Raw genomic sequence first — 22,060 nt, 5'->3', positions numbered from 1 at the left:
TCCGGCCTGTGGCGGCGCTCTGAGGTCCCGGCGGCCTGTGGCAGCCAATGACGTCACTGCCCTCTCAAAGAGCCCCGGACGGCGCACGGCCCCCGGGGCGCCCCCTGCAGGACTCCCGAGGGTAGGGCCTCTCCTTCAGTGGGCTCACCCCAGAGGGCTGCCTCCGCACGCGAGCCGTCTCTGGGCTGATAATGGGCGCCTCGTCCGTGTTGGCTGCGGGCGCCTCCGTGGGGTTCGGGGCGCATTTGTCTGAATGACAGAGACAAGAGATGAGAGAGATAGTGTGTCCGGGTCAGAGGCGGTCCTCACTGTTTTTATTTTTATTTGTTTGGGGGGGGGGGGAGACAAGGCAGTAATGAGATAATTCTAGGGAATTCTGGCCTAAGGCGGATTCCGGCGTTCGGGACTCCCCGAGACTCGGTGGCCCCGCCTGGGGGGGAGAGTCCTTCTCTGACCGTCTGCCCCTCCCTCCCCGGCCAGCTCGGGCGGAGCTCCCAGAAGGAGCAGGGGGCCGGAGGGCACAGGGCGGCCCCGACTCCGCCCCCTTCCCCAGCCCCACAGCTCAGCGCGCCCCGCACACAAGGCCGGGAGAGAGCGGCGTCTATCCCCGAGTCCCGGCAGGCCCAGGGAACAAAAGGCCTTCCCATCTTCTCCGCTGCGAGCCGTTCCTCGAGGCTGAGACGAAGCAGGTGGCCCCGCCACTGCCCTGATGGCCAAGACTCAGCCCCTCCCTTTGGGGACCCAACCAGGGAAGTGCATTTTACAACGTCTCCGCCAGAAGCAGGCGCCTCCCCTCCCCGCCCCGCCCCCTTTGGCAAGAAGCCAAAGACCTTTCTCAGTGGTACAGCAGAAGCTAAGGAAAAGGGGCTGGTGTTTGCTATAATCCCGGAGACTGAAAGCGGGCCATGGAGATAAGGCACAGTATCTGACGCGAGCACATTCATCCCGCCGATCGGAACACAAAGAAACATAAGTGAGGATATTGTGGAACTGGCATCTCTATGGATACAGTTTCTAAAGGGTCTTTAACCTCTTTTTGTGGCTTATCCCTTGGGCCCGCAGTCTGGGGACGGACCCTTCTCAGAATCCCGCTTTTAAAGGGATAAATTAAAATGCACAGGATTACAAAGACCATCAATTATATCTTGAGTTCTCAAAATATTTAAAAAACAAGTTCACGGACCCAAAATTCAGAATCCGTTGTAAGAATGGCTCAAGCGCAGGGGAGGATAGATTGGGGAGGAGGAAAGGGCCAATGGCGGTCACTTACAGAGGAAGGTCGCATCCACGACCAGGAGGCGTGTTTGGCTCATAGCAAAGCTGGGACCTGACACTCGGGGCTGAAGGCCGGCGCTTCCGCTCGGCCGATGAGAAGCTGGGCAATGAGACTCGTCCGATAGGCGGCATTCAGAAACCATACCTTCCCTGTGAAGATCCACTGATCTGAAAATAACATCCCTCCCCGAGACCTTTGGGGCAAAAACCGTTACGTGCACACACAAGGAAGCCTCCAACAATGGCAGCTGCCAGCGAGAGATGGCTCTACCCAAGCCGAGTCCACAGGCACTTAGTCACCAACGAAAAAGGGAGCCCCAAAACCAGCATGGCAGGAACGGGAGACAGAGGGCAACCAACGTCCGTGCCAGAAGGGGCTCCGACCATCTCCGTTCAGCCCTCCTTTTCAAAGACCCTGAGGGCAGCATGGAGCTCAGAAGGGCTGGCTGTCTGGCTGCCAGTTTAGAGCCAGGAGGGACCTCCTGGGCACCAGCTCCAGCACTCATTTCGATGCAGGATCCAGGCTCCCTTTCAGGATGACCCCCCTGCTCCAGGCTTTCAGACCCCATCACATCCAGCAAGATTTTGCCTCCTAATTCTCCTGTCTGCCTCTGACATTGAAATCAAATCCCTCACCCTCTGCCCATGATGCAATGCTGGCATGTACGTCTGGCCATTTCTAGTCCCTTCAGACATCTAGGGACCAAGAATTAACCAGAATTGTTTTTTTCTCAGCATTTTTTGGTCTGGACTGTGAGTTCATCAGCATAGAACTCCCAGTGGTGAAATTCTCTCCACCAAGGCTCACTTGTCGAGTTCAGTTCTCCCGGGGAACTGAAATGCTCTGCTGCTCACAGTATCCCAGGCAGCAGATGTGGGATTCGAATGCAGGCCTTGCTTCCTGGCCTTCACTCACTACTGCCACATTCTTTCTGTTCTTCAACTCAAAGCTCAGACAATAATCGGCACAGAAAAGTTGATGGGCACAAAGGGATTTAATACCCAACCAGCAAATAGTCCTTCTGAGGCTGAAAGTGAAAACAAAGCTTGCGTCCCTCTCACTCCTGGGCCGCCTAAGGCGGCAGCTTCCTACGTCCATCGCCAGACAGCGACTGGTCAGAAGTGGGGTAGCTCCAAAGATCCTGCCCGCCGTTAGCTCCAGGCTCTCGGTCGCAAAACACTCTGGGAATCATGGCTGCCAAAGGACAGTCCCAGAACCCAAGTGTCTGGCTTCAGCCCCGGCCTCCTCTTCCCTGACCCCTTACTCCTCCTGCCCATCATGGGGCAGCTTTCCCAAGACGCCCATGAGGTGTCCTGGGTAGTTACGACACTTCAGCTCCTTGGCCTCTCCAGGGTGCAGAGGAACGAATCTGGAAAACTGGGTCGGGAAGCCCGAAAGGGATGCAGGCGGGAGGAAAAGCAAGTTCAGGGTGAAAGGCCAAGCGCCAGGATGTGAGCGCCCCAGCTCGGAGGGACATCTCTGCCCGTGTGGCCCTGGACAGGTCCTTGTGAGGCGGTGGGCAGCACCCACCCCGGCCGGCCCCAGAGCTCTCCAGGTCTCCCGATGCCCGAGTTGGCAGCCGCCACTATTTCCTTCTCTTCTGCTTGCTGTCGTTCTTGCTCTTCTTATCTCGGCCCTTCTTCAATTTCTTGTTCTGTTTCAGATCCTTTTCTGCTTCAGATTTTCTCTTCTTATCACTGAGAAAACAGGCAGAGGAGGAAGAGATAAGGATGGAAGCCATCCCCCACCCCAAAGTGCACACAGAGTGAGCCCACTACCATGTTGGCTCCTCCACCTCAGACGTTCCTCCAGGAGGAAACTGAGGGAGACCTCAAAGTCTAACACTCCCCCCTCTGCTCCCCATGATGGTGGCTGGACCTGAGCAATTTACTGGAACCGCTCTGAACAGACTCCTCCTTGGGCCTGGGGTCCTGCTCCTCCCCCCCCCCCCCCCCCCCCCCCCCCCCCCCATCCAGCCCAGGGACCCCTGACAGATCCCACTCCTCCTTGAGGAGGGGGCACAGGTGTTGCCACCGCTTCCCCGGCTTGACTTGGTTTCCTCATCCACAAAATGTGTTAGGGAGGGGCCAGCTGCACTTCTTAATCTGGCACTCGCGCAGGCCCACAGGCTCCAGGTCTCACCTCTTCAAGCTGACGACGGAAGCGTTCTGTCCGGCTTTGTTCAGGACCTCGTTCCATTCTTCGTCATCCCCACGGATTATGTATCTATAGAAGGGACAGGACCAGGTAAGAGAGGCTGCGGCAGGGGCTGCGCCTGAGGAGGAAAGGCTCCTGCTCTTGTCTGCAGACCGGGAACAGGACACAGCAACGTGCCCAAAGGAAGGGCGAGAGTGTGTTCTGGCTCAAGGGTGAGGCTGACATCCCTGCAGGAAACCCCCGGCCCGCCACCGTCCTCGCTACCCAGGAAGCTAATAAACACCCCAGGGGATGGGAGGGCAGATGAACCTCTTAAGGAGGAATTGAGGCAGAGCCCGAGCCAAGAAGCCCAGGCCCCCACTTCCACGACACCTGGCCCAGATGCTGACCCGCTCTGCTTGAGGCAGCCAGTGGTCCCTGCCCACCAGGGTTCCTGACGCTGGGGCTGTGACTTTCCTGGGGACCCTCATCAGCTTGAGCCCATCTACACTCTCTGCTTTGGGAGCTGTCTAGACTCTCCCACCTCAGTGACACACCTGAACTCCCAGAGCCCCCCATGGTGCCTGGCCCAGAAGAGGGGCTTAATAGTCGCTTACAGGGATAAAACAGGTGAGAGTGAAGCACCCCCAGGAAGTAAGGGCTGAATCTGGGGGGGGGGGGGGGGGAATCAGTTCTGATCTAAGAGCTGCTCTCACACCGGGCGTCAGGCCCTAAAATAGTAGTGACCGTCCCAGAGAACAAGAGGAAGCTCCCTGAGGAGGGAAGCTCAGGTCCCTGCAAAATCCAAGGTGGAACCAGCACTGACTGGTAGTCAAGAGGGACCCGAGCACGGAACTACAAGGCGGCAGGGCCGGGGGCTCTGGAGGCTGGGAGCAGGTGCTTACTGGGAGAGGTCCATGTTCTTCAGCTTCCCCACTTCTTTGCGATGTTTTTCCTGGAATTCTTTTGCAGCTTCATCCTGAGTTTGTAAGACAGTAGGAGCAAGTCAGACCTCACACTTAACCGCGACGACAAAGTATGAGAGAGAGAGAGAGAGAGAAAAGTTTCCTTTCCTTCTGCCTTAAAAGCGGCCGTCCCATCTTTCCAAAGGGGCGGCCGCCTTTCCCTCTGTGGAGAAAACCCTAATTCCACACACACACACACACACACACACACACGCCAGGGCCAAGTCTAAATCTGTTCTCGGGGTGGGAAGTAAAGGAACTGCCAACAGAAATAAGCCCCCCTTCTCCTCCCACAAATCCTGGAGAGCTCAGTTTTCCACCCAAGGCACAAAGACAAAGAACCACGCAGGACCGGGTCACATTGAACACTGGCAGCAAAACCCGTAAGCCCTCAGGCACCCAAGCCTGGGATCTCGAACTCCTACAAGCGCCAAGGGCCTGGTTAGGGCAGCTCGTGCTGCCCGTGCGGCTGCGCCTGAAGCATTGGGGGTCCAGAGGATTGAGAGGAGGGGAGGGAGACTCAGCAAGCTCTGGGTCTGTTGTCCCAGCCTGCGGACCGAGGCCATGCACACACAAACGCCTGCGGACCGCCTCGTCCCTCCCCCACCCTCCCCCAACTGCCTCCCAAACAGAGGAGAAAGCCTTTCGGAGGTGCGGGGGAAGGGGCCGTACCAGGTCTTCACTCAGAGACTTAATGGTGGGCTCCATGACCACGTCCTTCGCTGCCACCATCTGCTCCTCGATGGCCTTCTCCTGGATCACGCTGAACAACTGAGGAGGGAAACACAGGATGGTGGCAGGGTCACCCCGGGGGCCAGGACGTGGGGCTCCCTCGGGGGAGGCGGGGCGGGCAGCCCGACCCTTCAGGGAAGGCCTCTCACCTGCACCACCTTGCGGATGACCCTGTTGAAGAGGCCCATCAGCTGGCTGCAGGGCAGCTCGATCTCCTTCTCCAGCTGGTCCATGGTCTTGTGCTGGAGGCCGACCCCCAGCAGGAGAGCCTGGCAAGGACAAGGCGTCAGAGCCGGCCCCCAGCATGCTCAGCCCCGACACACCCCAGCCCTCAGCCTTCTTTCCAGCTTCCCCAGTGCCCCTGGTTGGTGCCAACGGACATGGGCGATGCTGTACAACCAACATTCCGAGCGGGGTGAAAAGCTAAAGGCTGCCCTGGCTGCAAAGGCCCAAGAAGAGACCGTCAGCCTATCTTGAGCCTGTGCTTCCTGCGACAAGGGGCTGTGCAGCCATGCCTGGAAGGTGTCAAGTGAGGGGAGACCCCCCTCCCGCGCCAACCGCCTCTCCCCACCACATCCTTGGCTTGTGGGGGCTCAGACAGCACCCTCCCACTCGTACATTGTTGTAGGCATTGGATGTGAGCTCCCCGAGAGCAGAGCCTGGCATACGGTGGGTGCTTAACAAGCCTGGTGACCGATGGTCAGCTTAGTAGCCATTCAGACCCGTCGCCTCAGAGAGCACAGGAAGAGCCACCCAGGCTGAACCACCCGGGCCCGAGCTGTGCTGGGGGTGACAGACGTACCGACTGGGCGGCCGACAGGGAGAGCTGGCCCAGCTGGCCCAGGAAGTGCAGCCTGGCGATGGCCGGGATCAGGTCCATGATCAGGTGATAATCCACCATGTTGCGCGAGTACATTTCCAGCCTCTTCAGGTCGTAGGAGAGGAAGGTGGCCTCCAGCTCTCCGCGGCTCAGCTCTGGGGACACATAGTGGGCTTTGCTCTCTCCCCCAGCAGAGGGAAGGCCCATCACCCCTTCCCCCATGCCCTTACTCCCTAAAGAAGGTTACTTTCCCAGGCTCCCCTGGTCTCATGCCCAGATTGCTGGGGATTAACTTGTGTGGACCACAGCAGCCCGCAGCAAGGTACATCGTGAAACCAGAGGAGGGCCCAGAGAATCCTTCCCACACCACAAATCTTTTCAGGATGCTCCCGCGCACATGTGCCCATCTGATTTTTCGTAATAACCCAACGAGATCAAAAGGACCAGTTTCATCATCCCATGTGACAAAGGAAAAAGCAGAGTTGTTAAAGATGCCTCCAGACAGAGGACGGGAGTCAGATCTTGCCTCAGGCAGTCACTGGGGCCCTGGGCAGGCCATTCCCTTAACTCAAGTTTCCTCTTCTGTAAAAGGGGAACAGCACTGACCTTATAAGGGTGCCGTGAGGCTTGTGAAGAAGAGAGATTATGGGCAGAGTTCTGCAAACTGTAAAGCAACAGATATCCCATCTAGCTGTGGCAAAGAACACCCAGTTCTCAAGGGATGGGAAAGGGACAGACCTTGGATGTCTAACCCCTCATCCACCAGACCTGACTCCCTCTCCTCGGGGTTCCCTCAAACCTGAGTACTCACTCACCTGCCTGGGATTTATCCCCAATGTTTTTATTCTGAAGGATGTTCAGAGCCAGAGCAGGTGAGAAAGAGCTGAACTGATAGGCCAGCAAGGACAGGAAGCGCCTCCGGAAATCTGGGGCACAAGGCAGGGCGAGTCAGTGCACTGGACGCTCGTGTCCCTCCCGTTTAGCCCCCAACAGCACGGCTCCCCAACATGCCCCACCAGTCCGTACCTTTCCAGAAGGCTGGGAGCCAGGGGTCCTGCTCAGGATCTTCCTCTGCACTTAGAGTCTTCAGCATGATACACGAGTGCTCGCCTGTCAGGTCATTCTGAGGAACAGAAACCCACGTGCTAGCCCCATGGATTTCTGGGGCCCTGGTCCTTAGCTGCTCCCTCCCCCTTCTCCTCCCATGATGCAGTGAGTCCCACAGAACAAGGGTTCATGGTTCCTCTGAACAGGAAAGCCTCATTAAGAGCTTACTAGGTGCCCAAGCAGAGGGAGACCAACTTGCCCGGCTCCGTACCAAGCTGCCCCTCGAGCCTCCCAGAGGGCTTTGGGCAGTGGCCAAGGCCCAAAAGCCTCTTGGGAATCAGCCACACAGTCTGGCCCTTTCACGTGAGGCCTAAGCAGAAGGATCCAGGGGTAAAGATGCCTGGATTCCCTCCTGGGGCAGGGGGCCAAGTCCCAGGGGCCAGCGGTCTGCCTGCTGCAGAGGCTCCCTCTGGCCAGACTGTCCTTGCCCTCGAGGAGTGACAGAGACCAACACGTGTCCGCAGAGTGTCGGGACACTCGATCGCCTGCACACTCACCGGTGTCTGCCTCAGATAGACAGGAACAAATCCAGCCCGCTTCCAGAACCTGTGGGGACAGGAGAAACTGCATTTGTGGCCAGGCTGGGTCTGATCTGGGAGCCTGGGGGGGGGAAGAGGGGGAGGGGAGGAGGAGGAACAGGAATGACCGAAGGCGCCGGCCAGGAGGGGCCCCGAGGCCCTGAGAGGCAGCCCCCGGAGCTGCAGGGGCGGGTGACCTACTTCAGCAACTTTGGTGTCAAGCCATAGGAGACGCCCAGGTAGTCCAGGCTTTCCGCAGGCCTCTCACTCAGCTTGAGGAGCAGGGGGGGCAGGTCCTTCCGGGGCGAAACGGCTTCTTCCAACAAGCTGACGGCCTAGGGCAGAAGTCAGAGGGAAGGTGAGTCGCTTGCTCCTTCTTGCACATTCGAGTCATGCTATTTAAAGCCCCCAGCTTCCCTGCCTCGGCAGGACCAAAGCCCCTCACACAACGACCCTGCAGTCAGTGTCCGTCTTTCTGTAATGGAGGGCGAACAAGGCAGCCACCCCGAAGGCGCCCCCAGCTCCAACGGCCTCACCTGTGCGAGGGCAGCAGTTGGGGGGGCAGGGGGAGGGGAGACTGGAAACCAAGGAGATGCCACAGGGCGGGACCGGCCAAAGGAGCGTGGCACCCCAAGGAGATGGGACGCGAGTATCCCAGAACATGGAGGCCTCGGAGAAGCTTGGGGAGACTGGGTCAAAAGAACATAGAGAGGGCCCAGGGTGTGTAGTCTACGTGCCGAGCCATGTTCAGACTTCTAGACCAGAATCTGGGATCCCTGCGGCCGTACACAGGACATCGGAGCTCTGGCCCTGCTCAGCCCAGCAGAACTTACAGGGAGGACTGCTGCACGTACTGGGAGCATGGTCAATGTTTGTGGTAGATTTCTGAATTTAAAAAAAATCTCACAAAACTCCTTAGCTACAAGAAATTGGGGGGAGGGGCATTTGTGGAATTAAGTTTGGTGGGAAAACAAAGGGCATGAGCAAAATTAAGAAAAACAGCCTCAAGGGTGCACAGAGAGATGACCGAGCCCAAGGCTTCCATGAGCGCAGGAGCCCTTCTCAGGGAGCCTCCAAATGGGCTCCCGAAGGGAGGGCGGTGACATCACTGAGCGGGAGGCTCCCGGCTCCCGGGGCAGCCACGGCTGTGCCACTCACCTCGCTGCTCACAGTGTGGATTTCTTGTGATTTCTGGATGATTTTCTCCTCCAAGCAGGGGAACTGGCCCTCATAATACATCTGGAGCAGCTGCAGGGCCCGGCTGCCATAGCCCATCTTCAGGGCAGAGAAGCACAGACACAGTGAGATGCGGCCCCTCGTCCTCCCACAGGCCAAGGGGCCTCCCTCCCCAGGGTCATGGAGCCACTCCCGGCCAAGGACGCCTCGTGTCCTGCTTCTCCATTGGGAGACGCCCGGGCTCGAGGTCACTGTGATCCCAAGAACCTCCCAGGGGCCCTGGAAGTGAGCACTCATTTTCACCAGGTGGGAGCTTGTGGGAGGGGGACATCGGAGGGCTCCCGGGCCCCCCCAACCCTGGTGAGGGAAGAGCCAGGCTGTCCCCTACATTACTACAACCAGGCCCAATTCACAGCTGCAGGGCTACAACCGAAGAAAAAGTCCCGTGCCCGAGGGGAGACGGGGAGACCTCACCCCTTGGTAATCTGGGTGCACAGCAATGCGGACGATCCTTCCCCCAGAGAGGCTGCCAAAGTCAGGGTCTTGGAACTGTGGGGGGACAAGTCTGCGGCTCAGAAAGAGGCAGAACCAAGGGGAAATGCATACAATGGTCACAGTCACCTAACGCCTCCCAGTATTTCAGGTTTCCTGAAAACCGCCCACAAGCAACTGACTTCAGAGGTCTAGCCTATCTTTGGCAGAGGCGGGGATGGCGAGGGCAGGAGGCGGCGTGCAATTTTAGCCACCGGCCTGTGCCAGGATCTCTTTTAACTGGGCTTATCTGTTATGAGAGGGAGTTCTCCTGAGGTGGGAGAATGAACCGTTGGTGACAGCGATATTAGAAAATCCCAACAAAACTTGGTGGGTTCTTTTTAAAGACCATCAAAAACCCCCTTCTCTGCTGTTTAACTGCACCCAGGGATGCTCAGCACGGAGCCACAAGGAACAACGGGTCACCTGCTCGGAGATGGTCCAGGGAATGAGATCTCCATATGCCTTCTTCCCCCGAGACAGGCTGTTGAGGATGGATTGCCGAGAGATCTCACCCTCGAGGCAGACCTACAGGGAGGGAGGGAGTCAGAGGCAGGGACTCCAACCGGGACCCCTGCTGGGACCCGAACTGCTCTGGCGAGATTCCGTCCCCTGGCACCCATGCCCACAGTCACTTCCGGGAAAATGCAAAGCTCAAAACCAAAGGGCTCCTCTCCCAGACAGAGATCACTCAGCCCTGCTTGGAGCCCTAGGTCAGCCTTCCCCACAGACCCAACCCCCTCGGGAGATCCCCCAAGGTGCCCGATTCCCCCACGTGCAAGAAGTCCCCACACCTGGACGACAGCGAGCACTTCTGGCAAGGAGTTCTGGGTCGGGGGGACCGGTGGCAGGAGACAGAAGAGATGGTGAGCCGGGGCGTCCGAGAGCATCTGAAGGTCGTTGGGGGAGTTCTGGGGGGGGAAGGGAAAGGTCAGAAACGCCCCAGAGGCTACCCTGGCCAGCCCAGAAGTGGCCCCAGCATGACATCACCTTGTAGTGAGAAGCCACGTAGAGGGCCATCAGTCTCTGGAGGAAGGCTTCAGAGGCCTTGTGGTAGCAGAAGAGAGTGTCGCGGTTCACATAGTAGCTGCACCAGGGTTGAGGAAAATCCCAAGATGCCCCAAACTCTTGTGGGTGAATAATGGGGAAGCTCGAGGATGGCCCAGAAGGAGCTCCGAGTCAGGGCTCAGGAGGAGTCATTGCCCCCAGAGGAGATCCTGAAGGGCCCAGCCCCCGCACCCCTCTGCGCCCCCCCAGTCCCGGTGCCCCTGCCAGGAAGGATACAGTTCACAGGCCTCAGGGAGAGGGCAGCCCGACACGATCCTGGTGATGTTGAGGCAGTCGAGACACAGCAGGCCGTTGAGCCACTTCTCGACCGCGTCTCCAGGCGCGTATCGGATTGATTCCTGGAGGGAAACTTCGTGCAGGGTTCGAGCTGCCCTCGGGGAGAAAAAGCAAAGAGTTCAACACCGCTCTGAAAGCCACAAGCGCAGAGCCCCTCTGATGGCCCACACAGCCGGGTGTGGGGCTTCCCCAAGCCCAGAGAGGGCCCCTGTCCCTGCCGCCCGCCCGGGGCCCCCCTGGCCGGTACCTGAGGCCAGCCGGGCTGTGGTGGTGACCTTGTTCTCAGCCGTGGTGCTCAGCTGGCTCTGCGCGCTCTGCTGCCGCAGCTGCTGGATCAGCTTCAGAGACAGCGAGCGGCCCGTTCCCTCGTACCTACAGACCAGAGACAGCTTGGGTCACGATGGCCCCGGCCCGTCAGCGCCGAGAAGAACCTTTTGCTTCACCACTCCCCTCGAAGACCCGGTGTTGAGGGGTCAGCTGGGGCGCGCCCAGCCTCAGGGTAGACGGGCAGCCCACCCGCACTTGGACCCAGGGGCATTCGGGTGGTCCCCTTTCTACCCTACCCATTGATGGTGGAAGCCATGAAGACGAGGTAGGGACCCAGCAGGCTTTTCACCAAGGGCAGCGGGATGGCGGCAGCTTCATCAATCACAACGAGCTCAGCCTGCCCCAGCTTCACTGCATCTCCAGGGTGTATATACTGTGAGGGGGACACGGCAGAGGAGACGTGACCCAGGGAGCCTGGAGCTCGCCGTCCCAAGCGGCGCCCAGGCAGCCACTGGGCCCTTCCCCTTCATCTCATGCCCCTTCCCCGTGACCTGGTTTATTGATGGACAATCCCTGGATTTGTAATTTACTCAGGCCCTAGTTCAGTAGTTTCTCCACTACCTCCCAGGACTCAGTTTGTGTCGGCACACGAAGGAGTGGTTCCGTGGGAAAGAACACTTAGTTTGAGGTCTCTAACGTAACTGGGCCTCAGTTTCCCCCTTTGTAAATGAGGGGGGTTCTAGCAGGTGACAGCTTGGGGTGTGGGAGCCCAGGACCCCGGGTGTCTTGGCTCTCTCAGCACAAGCATGGCAGTGCCCTGAGGGCCGAGCCAGCTGCCCACTGTGCCCCTGACCTGAGCATCGTCCAGAGTCCAGCTGCTAAATGGTCACAAAATGGGAGCAGGAGACTGACCTATCGACATCAGCCCTGTGACATAAAGGTCTGGCGTCCCAGTTCCTCGGGTGCTGACTTACTGGGTCATTTCTGAGACAAACAACCGAGCCAAGTACTCGGGGGTCCCGGCCGGTGACCAAGCAGGATGCCCGGGATGTGGGATACCCCCCGCCTATCAGAGGGAGGGACTCGGGCCACAGAGTGGCAGCTTCTGGTTAGCTCAACCACAGTAACTGTGGGAAAGAACTTGTTTTTTCAATTGAGAGGGGGAAGGGGAGCAATTAAATGCTTGTTAATTGGGGGAAAAGTCCATGTGAGGGGGGACTGGGAAGGAGCTCCTGAGGCTTTCTAGGCATCAATGTTTCCCAACTTACACAGCCCGGACACCCTCAGAGTTCATGGGGTCCCTCCTATTTCTAGAAAAGTTCTGACAGAAAACATTCTGACTCAAGTAACCAACTTCTGGGACAACTGTGAGAGCCTTGAGAAAACGGGAAGAGAAGGATGCATGAAGGGCAGAGCCCCCGCTTGCCTGGAGATCACCTCTGTGACCCCTTCTTAGAGTCAGAAAAAGGTGAATGAATCCGTGTTGAGGGGCCACGGCTGGGAGACAGAGACCACCCCTGACCCACTCAGGCCGAATGGCCGGGGACGCGCCTCTCCGCTTCTCTGACGAGACCTTGCCAAGGAAGGAGCCCACCACAAGTGCGTCCCGACCCCACGTTCAGGACAGTGTGGTTCTGGGTTTTTTTCTTTTCCTCAGTCATGGACAAGACAGAAAAGAGCCGGGAGGGCAAGAAAGGGGGCCTCAGAGAGAAACCTCTCCTCACCATTTAAACTCCAGGTAAGCGAGAAGGATGTCCTCACACCTAAAGGCCAGCCCCAATGCCCCAGAGGCCTGCCCACCACGGGGACCTCTCCCCTAACCTCACCGAGGGTAAGTATTCAGACGCTGGGAGCTCCCCGGATCTTCCAGGGCTCTGGGGGAGGGGTTGTTTAAAATAGAAAAAAAGGGGCTGATTGTTAGAAAGGCACGTTTTCCAAAGGCTTTCCAGGAAAGTCCTTGAGACACGGCTTCTCAAACCCCGACATCACTTCAATAGAGAAACAGTGGGCCTGTGTGTTTTAAGCAGGATCCCACTGATCCGACTGAAAACGGGGACAAGACCAAGGCTTTTCACACTGACTAAGGCACACTTGGTAAAAGTAAACATTTTCCCATGGAGGAGGCCGAAAATCTGGAAAAGGTTTATCTAAACACAACACACTCTGACTCGGGGGAGCATGAATGCCAAGGGGAGATGCCAGGAAGGGAGGGAAACAAAGGGCTGGAGCGCTTACCTGGATGGTCTGCCGGTGCTCACGGAACACGTTCACCCGGATCACCGCCTTGTTAAATTCGGGATTCAGCGACTGGATGATCTCATAGTCTAAATGCTCCTGAAACACAAAGCCAGAGGGAGAATGAAGGCAACAGGACTGGGGGGGAGGTCGGGCCCCCCCCAGGGACCCCCAGGGAACAAGGCCAGGACTAGCCCCAGCCTCCAACGTGTTCCCAATGGCTACAGGCTGGCTTCAAGTCTCCTCTCCAGGACCCCTTAGCTGCAGGAGTTCTACATAAGTCACCTCACTGAGGCCTGCCTCAGTCTCCCCATTTGTGAGATGAGGAATCACCAGTCAGAGCAAAGGCAGAAACTCGCCCAACCCCTCCCCCAAACCGCTCCAAATTCCTTTAAATAATGACTCTTAAGCAAATTTTAGGGCATTGAAACACCCCAAAAGACTGATTGGAACATTTTCCGGCCAAAGGCAACTTGGAAGGTTAGCAGGAAAGATCTGGGCCCTAGGGTTGGGAGTCCAGTGTGCAGTTCTAGTTCAGGCCCCAGCCCTGGGCCCAGGCCAGTAAAGCAGAAACAGGCCCAGGTACAGGCCTCCGGCTCAGCGGCAGTGCTGGTGGCTCCCAGGCTTCTTAGCCCAGAGAGACCAGAGAGGGCTTAGAGGGTCAACAGAAAAGGTCTGTGGTTATTGGGGAGAGGGAGGGAGATGGGGGGGGGGGGCAGTCCACAGCCCCAGGGCCCAGTCCTGGTCCCAGATCTTACAGATCTGCTACAGACAGTGGGGCGGACACGCCCAGCAGCTCCACCTGGGAACAGAGCCCAGCTTTAGCAAAGAGCTAAAAGCCGAGTGACAGGCTAGGAAAACAAGCAGACAACAGAAAAAGATCAGGACCACAGAAAGTCATTGTGGTGAAAGGAAGATCAAAACATATCGGAAGACAGCAAAGTCAAAGCTCCTACATCCAAAGCCCCCAGGAAGACTAAGCCTTGGGCTCAGGCCCAGACCTCAAAAAGAATTTTAAAAATCAAGTAAGAGAGGTAGAGGCAAAATCAGGGGAAGAATGAGAGTGGTGCCAAAAAATGACATATCTATATAAAGCTGATGAGAAGAATGCCTTAAAAAGCAAAATTGGCCACGGGAAAGGAGGCACAAACGCTCACTGAGGAAAATAATTCTGTGAGAAATCAAGATAAAGCAAAAAAAAAAAAACTAAAAACATGAAAAATAGAAAATGTGAAATCTCTCACAGGAAAAACAACTGACCTGGAGCACAGGCTTGGGAGGGATAATGTAACAATGACTGGGGTACCCCAAAAGATGGGGCCGCCCTAGCACCTGTGTGCCAGGGCTGTTAGTGAGCGTGTCTTAGAGCCTAAGGTACGTGTCAGTTGCCCCGTGGACAAGGACCGGGCAGAAGCTAGCCCCGGGCCTTTCTCCCACCACCAAGCCCAGGGACCAGCACTCACACCCACGTCTTCCCTGGTCGCTTACCTGGTACTGAAGGGCATCGAAGCCTTTAAAGATGAATTCAAACAGGGTGTGCAGGTTATCCGGGCTGGGGGAGGTGACAAAGATGTTGGAGTACCTGCAGACAAGAAGAGAGCCGATTGCTCCTCCACTAAACGAGTAGGCCTGGGAGGGGGCAGAACAGGCACTAGGGGAGGGGAGGACAGGGCTGGGGACGGCGCCAGCACCTCCTGTGATTCCCCTCAGGACGTCTCTGCCGCCAGACTCTCGCCCCAGCTCCAGCAGGATGCAGAGAGGGACCCCCACTCACCCAAAGGCCACTGCCCCCGCGATGGCCAGCCCCAGGGCGGCCGACTTCCCACGGCCTCGGGCCGCCGTGAGCGCCACCGTGCTTCTGAGGGTCTTCTCTGAGATGGCCTCGATGAACTTCAGGACAGCCTTGGCCTAGGAACAAGAAGTCATCCATTGGAGGAGCACCAGAGGCTCCAACGTCCCCCTACCCCGAGCAGGCCCGTGGGGAGGTCCCACCCTCTCCCCCCCACTCTCCAAGCAGGCTTGCAGGAGATCGGGGAGAAGGGCCCAGCCCACCGGCCAGGGAAGCCCCCTGCCCTCTCAAGGCTGGAGACCACCGCTCCCCCAAGGCAGGCTGCTGCTGCTAAGAAGGCTCTGCTGGCCAAGGAGCACTCGCCATGTGGCCGACCCCACGCTGCTCTCTTAGTCCCTGTGACCACACTGGGCAGCAGGCACTATCACTGCTCCCATTTTACAGAGGGAGACGCTAAGGCCGAGGGAAGTGAAGGATTTTCTCAGGATATAGAACCAGCAAGTAGCCGAGGCTGGAGCAGAACTTGGCTCCTCCTGCCCCAGGTCCCCGAGGCACAGGGTCTCCCAGGACACAGTCATGTGGCTCCCCCATGGCCCAGGCCCATTGTCAGCCTGAGCCTTTTCTTTGAATCTCACAGACTTGGGGGCGACTCGCGCCCCCGTATGACCTGACAGAGTCAGCAGAGCCTCTGGGCCATGGTTGTGTGAGCCCCCCTCTTCAGGTGCCTTGGAACCTTCAAATACCACGGAAACATCCCCGTGACTGCGATGAGGGGCTGCAGAAGCCCGTGAGGGCGCCAATTTAAGAGTGAGCTGGAACTGTACAGAGAGGGACTTGGGTCCCCCTGGCCTAGGCCCGGGAGACTCCCCCACGGGGAAAGCAGCCAACTCCCTCCCTGCAGGGCGGTGGGCACACCCGCGGTGGGCACCTGGTCCAGCGTCTTGCAGCAGTCCGCCAACACGCCCACAGGTTGAGTATCCTGCAAGCTCTCCTTCAGCTCTTTCAGCTCCAGGTCCGAGGGCGACAGCTCATCGTCCTGCCAGGGAGAGGGCAGAGAGGCTGGTGAGCGCTCCGCGCTCCAGCCAGCCCGGCCACACGCCCCCTGGGATCCCCACTGACCTGCGTCTTTGGAGGCAGCGCCTGAATGTTGGCCACGTGGCTGGAGATGGGCAGGATGTTGAGCTGGTCGTCGATGACGATGCAGTTCTTGCAGGAGGCCAAGGACAGGATGAACCTGGTCAGGAGAGAAGGGACTGCCTGAATACCCCCAAGCAGCTCCCCCGGGCCCCCAGCCTTCCAAGGACCAAGGAGGCCAGAACGAGCCGGGCGCTGAGGAGACACGGGAGCTGGGCCTTTAATTCACCTCCTGCTCCAGCGTCCTCATCCACAAAGTGAGAACAATCACTGGTGTTTCCAGGAAGCTTTGGGACTTAGAAAGCTCTTTAACCAACATGATCTTGTCCCTGCCCCGCAGGTGCCCAGGGACAAAGCCATGAGGCATTGAGGGATTCGAATGTGGGTCTCCCCGACTTGCAGCCCCATCCCCAGTAGCCCCCACTGCCAGAGTTGGGGTGCCTGCCCACCCTGCACATGAGGCCATTTATATGAGACCCCGTTAAGCCCAGAGGGAGGTCCAAGGCCTAGCCCACAGCTGGCAGGGCCCCTGCCACGCCCCAGCCTGCATGTTTGCAAGCTCACTCAAGGTTCCCCGTGGCCTGGTCCGCTTGGAGCTGGCCAAGGCCGGTCACCCGGCACGAGCTGCCCACTCTCCCGCACGACTACAAAGGCTCCCGAGGAGGCTCAGACGCAGGCCCTGCTCCGTTGGGAGTGAGTCAGCCAGAGCCAGAGGCTGGGAGGAACCAGAGGTCAGCCCCAAGGCCACAGGGACACTCCCAGGCCTGAAACGCTGCCCAGCCTGCCCCGGCCTCCCTGCCCCACTCCTGGCTCCTGCCCTAAACTCCTCCCGCGTCAACTTGTATTTAATGAGAAGCCATCGCTGCACAGGTAGGGGGACAGACATGTTTAGACTCCTGACGTGCCATTTCCTATCGGAGCCAGGCCCTCCAACCGGGCCAGACCCCCCGCCGCTGCCCCATTGGCTGTTACGCCATTTCCTACTTTAAAGCCCCTTGTCTCGGATCACCAGGGTCCCAGGGCGAAGCCTCTGGCTGGGTTCTGGCCCCCATCGTCCCCAGGAGTCCACCCGGCCACGGGGCCCAAGTCACACCTTTCATTAAACCGTCCCACCACGTCCTGATGCGCCTCCGTCCGGTAGCGGGAATGAACGTCCTGGAAGGCAAGGGGGCATCCGTCAGTGAGGGAGGAGGAGCTCCCCTGCCCTTGCTCCCGGGCCCAGCAGGAAGCCCCCTCCCACCATCCGCCCAGGAGGCTTCTGCTCGATTTAGCCCACAACAGCGTCAGTTGCGCTTCTCAAACGCCCGGCGGCTCCCTGCTGCCTAAGAGTCTGGTCTCCCCTCCTCCTCACAGCCCCCCAGCACGCCCCGCATCTGCCTGGCCAAGCCCCCCTTCCCTCCCCCGCCCCGAGCGTACGCAATGCTTCTGCATTTTCTCCCCCCCCTCAGGGGGCTGCCCTGGATGGGCGGCTGAAGCCCTGAGCTGTGCTGAGCAGGGGAAGGACAGGGTCAGGTTTGGGAGGATGGCTCAGCAGGGAAGGAGGGCCAGGGGCCATGGGGACAAAGGCCAGCAGGATGGGGGAGAGCAAGCAGTCAGAAGTGGACGAGGCCCTGGAAGAGGGGGGGGGAAAGGTGGCGAGTGCCGTTCTGGAGCGGCGTCTGGGGCCCCCGCCACGGGGTGCCCACCGGTGGGAGGTGCCCGGCAAGGAAGCCCAGGGAGCTTGGGCTGGCTGCTGAGGAGGCAGGGAGAAGGGGAGAGTGCCCAGGAAGGAGTCTGGGAGGGTCGGCAGGCAAAGGGGATGGAGAAGGGGAGCAGGGCCAGAGCCCAAAGGCCCGCCTCCTCTGCCCAAGGTCAGGCCCCAAGCCCAGACCCAGTCACCTTCTTCTGAGGTCGAGCACCCCACCCCCGGGCTCACCATGGTCAGGGTGTACAGCTGTTTGAGGGAGTTCATGGTCCGCAGGAGGATCACGATGATCCCACCCCCTTCCACCGTCTCCACCGTGCGCGCCAGTAGGTTTGGGGTCAGGGCCTCAAAGTCCTAGGAGGATCAGACACGGTCATGCTCGCCCCTTTGGGCCCACCACGCCCACCCAGCCTGGCGCAGGCTCTAAGAGTCCGGGGTCGCCTCAGCGCCCCGAGGGAGGCAGCTGCATGGCCGCCCCCCCACCGGTACGTGGGCTCTGGCGAGGAGCTGCCCGCGGGGCCCATCCCACACCCTCCCGCCCATGTTAGGCTGCATCTGAGCCTCGAAGGTCGGGGTGACACGCACAAGGCTGCCCCTGAGACGCCCCCTGGGGGGGAGGTGGGCAAGCAGGCCACAGGCTCGGCGACCGAGCGCCGGATCCCACACGTGGCCTGGGCGACCCCGGTCAGGGGCGGCCCCATCTGTCTCTGCATTTGTATAATGGGGGCAGTGACCACCTCTGCCCCACATCACATGGACCTCCGCAGAGCCCTCTGCAAACCTCGGGGCTCCGCGGCGCGTGTGGGGCACCCACGCCCAGAAGGGCACCGGGGAAGGGCCCCCAGGGAAGGGCCTTGGAGAAGGGCCCCCGGGGAAGGGCCTTGGAGAAGGGCCTTGGAGACGGGCCCCCGGGGAAGGGCCTTGGAGAAGGGCCCCCGGGGAAGGGCCTTGGAGAAGGGCCTTGGAGAAGGGCCCCCGGGGAAGGGCACGCTTCTCGTTGGCTCAGACGGTTTCAGTCCTGTCTGACTCTCCGTGACCCCTCCAAGGGGGGATAAGACACTGGAGCTGCCGCCATTTCCTTCTCCAGGCCATTTGGCAGATGGGGTTAAGGGGCTTGCCCGGGGTCGCCCAGCTAGGGAGTGTCTGAGGCTGGATTTGAATTCAGAGCTTCCCGACTCCCAAGACCAGAGAAGCGCCCTGGCTCCCAGACACCCCCGGACCGGACCGGCCCGGGCAGCTCTGACGGGGAGGAGGGGGCCTGTGTGTGTGTGTGTGTGTGAGCGTGTGTGCGCACAGGCCCCTGCAGGCCCCCACGCCCCCCCCCCAGGCCCGCGGGCACGTTACCTGCAGGACGCACATGCCGAAGGTGTTGCCCAGGATCTTGTGCGTCTCGTTGTAGTAGCAGTAGCGGATGTTGGTGGCCGCCACGAAGAGCTCGAAGGGGTCGTCCTGCCGCACGCTCAGCGTCCCGCTCTTGATCTTCTTCTGCAGCTGCCGCATCCTCTTCTTGCGGTGGCTGCGGGGAGAAGGCGGCCGGGGGTGGGCTCGGGCGCTTCCCCTCCCTCCCTGCCCGCAGAGGCCGCTTTGTGAGGGGGGCCTGATAGCCCGGGATCCCGGCTCCCGCTGCTGCAGCGCAGCTCAGAGGCCCGGGGGCGGAACCCGGGGCGCCGCGCCAGGGCCCCAGCGCGGGGCTCCCGCTCACCTGCTGAAGCCCAGCTCCTTCTTGTAGCACCACAGCACCGACGGCCGGGCCCTCACGGCGGCTTTGGACAGCATGTGGTGGAGAATGACCACCTGCGGGGGAGGGGAGACGGCGGGCGTCAGGCCGGCAGACGCGGGCGCAGGTACCCGAGGGGCCGGAAACGGCTCCCACCGGGGCTCAGCCCCCCCCCCCCCCCGCCAGCACTTGTCTGGGGGATGCGGCAGGAGGCGGGGCCCGTGCTCCCCTTCCTTCAGGACTGCCCCCCCCCTCACGTCACGCTGTGCCAGCCTGCCCCAGAGAGCGCGCCCGGTGCCGGGCCCGCGGGGGAGGGCTGCCTGGGCCCTAGGCTCACTGGGGGGGGGGGGGGGGGGGCTTCCGGTGCCCGATGCCGACTGCGACCCCCGCCCCTCAGGCCCCGCCCCGCCTGTTCTGCTGCGCCGCAGAAAGGCTGGAAGCTCGGCCCCCACAACCGGACCGCCTCCCAGAAACCCGGCGCACAGAAGGGGTGGGGGCAGGTTTCCCGGCCCCCCCCCCGCCTGTCTCACCTGGTCCTTCCCGCGGTCCCCCACGAGAACGAAGAGCGACCTCTGGCGCTGGGCCATGCCGTTCTCGATGAGGACCCGGAGGCGGTTGTCCACCTTCTTCCTCTGCATGGCGCAGGCGTGTCCCTGGGGAGCAGGCGGGGAGCGGGGGTCAGCCCTGACCAGGCGGGGGCCCGGGGCGCCCCACGCTGGGTCTCGGGTCTCCGGCACCCCGACGTTGGGCGCGGAGCCCGCTTTGTCTGCTAACCCTCCCCGCCCCCAGAAGCCAAGGCCCGCGCTGCAGAGGCCGGGCTCCCGCTGTCCGGCCGCAGCCCCGGAGCGCTCGCCAGGGGAGGAAGCGGAGGGGGGAGGGGCCGGCCCAAAGGGCCTCGCAAACTCTGAGAAGGCTCGGACCGGATCCTTGAGTTTGCCCAGAAAGGCGACGCGCTCCTAGGTAGGGGGTGAAGGGCCTGTGCGCGCAGAGCGGAGTCGGCCCTGCACTCGGTCACGCCCCCTTGGGTCCCACGGCCCGGAAAGGTTCTCCCCCCTCGGCCTGCAGGGAAGGTCCCCTGCCCAGGAGGCTGTGGGCGGCCGCGTCAGTACCGAGGAGCGGCTGCGGGGGGCGCCGACCTCGAGGCTCCGAGCGGGGCATGTGCCCCGGCCCGGGGCCGGCCAGCTCGCGGCGTTCCCGTCTGCACCTAGGCCCGTAACTCCAACGCCAGGCACGACCCCCGCCTAGGCCCCAGAAGCTCCCCCCCCCCGGGGGCGTCCCCCAGCCCCCAGCCCCGTTACCTCTCGGGCGGGCTCAGCCGGGCTCTGCGAGTGCCGCTGGGGGGCGGGCAAGCCGGAAGCACGTGGAGCAGCCGCACGTGGCAGCGGCGCCGCAAGAAGGGAGGACCCGAGAAATGAGAGCGGCTGCGGGAACGAGGGAGCCTCCCTTATGCCTCCGCTTCCGGGACCTACGGGAGGTGGAGAAGGCGCCTACCGATCTGGCGGGCGCAGGCAGCCCGAGGCGAAACTCACGGGCCTGGAGGGACCTAGCAGGACCGCGGCGCTCTCTAGTGACGTCACTTACGCCTTCGCCAATAGAGAAGAGCCCTCAAAGCCGCTTCCGGCGCATTGCGGCTGCGCAGATCCGGAGCCGGGAAGCGTTCTCCTCTCCTTTCCCTTGCGCTTGCAGCTCGTATTTCCCGCCTTCCTTCCCAGTATTTTTCGCCTCGTTTCAAACAGGAATGACCTTGTCCTCTCGGGACGTGCCAGCTCCACGCCTGGCCTTTGCACTCGTCCCCTCGGCCGGCCGCCTAGCTCTCTCTCCCGGGTCCTGCCGCCGAGGCCGCGCCTCCCCCTAGCCCGCGGCCCCGAGATATTCCCTCGGGGGAGAGCCGGGGTTTCCTCGGTCAGTGCGCCCCCGCAGAGCTCGGGCTCTCCCTCACGGGATCGGGCCCTCGTAAGGAGGCGCTCATGGCGGGGGCAGCTGGTCCGCCGACAGGGATGGCCCTTGCGGGCAGAGGCGCCTTTCCCGACCTATGGGGACCTTGAGCGCGGGTGTAGCCCCCGAGTTGGGGCGAAGTGGGGCCTGGGCACTTGCATAACCGAAATGCCCAGCGCTCTCCTGGGACTTTCCCGCGCCTACCGGGCAGGAAGGACTCACGCCTCGAAATGCCCCGGCCCTCTGCGCCCCAGCCCCGCGGGGACGGCCACATCTGAGCCAAGTCCAGATTCCGCCAAGGCTGGGCCTCAGCGCCGCCTCTACGGTCCGGAGCCCCGCCGCCGCAATGCCTGCGCGAGCCCGGGGCCGACTTGCATTTGCGTCTCCAGGCCGCGGGTGGAGAAGCTACGAGGTTTTCATTTGTCTTCAGAGCACAGGTCTATTTATTGCTCCTTCCTCATCCCTTACGTGCGCTCCCTTCTTGGGAAGTCCCCAGAACATCATCAAACCTGTTGTTTCCCAGATAGCCTGGTTTAGAAACCAAGTCCGTCAGGCGCCGTCCCTCCCACCCCACCCCTCCCCTCGTGGGTGTCTGCATTTTCTCAGCAGGTTTTCAAGGAACAATTTCTGTTAATGAACTCCAGAAAGATTCAACTTCAAAATACCGCTGTTGCCGGCTTAAGTGTACGTCTCT

The 22,060-nt window shown here is 60.6% G+C and overlaps 1 protein-coding gene across 2 annotated transcripts; it reads right to left on the bottom strand.

The window, feature by feature from the left end:
• Positions 1-286: 286 nt before the first annotated feature.
• Positions 287-20,974, bottom strand: NAT10 (N-acetyltransferase 10). 2 transcript variants are annotated; one of them, XM_031942436.1, is made up of 29 exons: positions 20,730-20,970; positions 19,962-20,084; positions 19,417-19,508; positions 19,059-19,230; positions 17,946-18,068; positions 17,124-17,185; positions 16,016-16,130; positions 15,825-15,932; positions 14,882-15,015; positions 14,596-14,689; positions 13,108-13,206; positions 11,169-11,305; positions 10,853-10,977; positions 10,546-10,696; positions 10,252-10,348; positions 10,056-10,172; positions 9,688-9,789; positions 9,205-9,279; positions 8,713-8,829; positions 7,756-7,889; positions 7,534-7,582; positions 6,956-7,052; positions 6,745-6,855; positions 5,912-6,084; positions 5,259-5,378; positions 5,050-5,148; positions 4,318-4,391; positions 3,419-3,502; positions 287-2,973 (listed from the first exon to the last, which is right to left on the bottom strand). In XM_031942436.1, exons 2-29 carry the CDS (start codon positions 20,067-20,069, stop codon positions 2,862-2,864), a joined length of 3,081 nt encoding a protein of 1,026 aa, XP_031798296.1. In that variant the 5' UTR covers positions 20,070-20,084; positions 20,730-20,970; the 3' UTR covers positions 287-2,861. The 2 variants fall into 2 exon arrangements, with proteins under 2 accessions (XP_031798296.1, XP_031798297.1); XM_031942437.1 differs by lacking the exons at positions 287-2,973; positions 3,419-3,502; positions 4,318-4,391; ... (1 more) ...; positions 5,259-5,378; positions 5,912-6,084 and adding an exon at positions 6,091-6,593 and having other exon boundaries at positions 20,730-20,974.
• Positions 20,975-22,060: the final 1,086 nt, after the last annotated feature.

This window comes from Sarcophilus harrisii, chromosome 6, assembly GCF_902635505.1.
Source record: "Sarcophilus harrisii chromosome 6, mSarHar1.11, whole genome shotgun sequence".
Classification (NCBI taxonomy): Eukaryota; Metazoa; Chordata; class Mammalia; order Dasyuromorphia; family Dasyuridae; genus Sarcophilus; species Sarcophilus harrisii.
The sequence above is the reverse complement of the archived record's forward strand: the minus strand, read 5'-3'. Positions and strand labels throughout refer to the sequence as shown.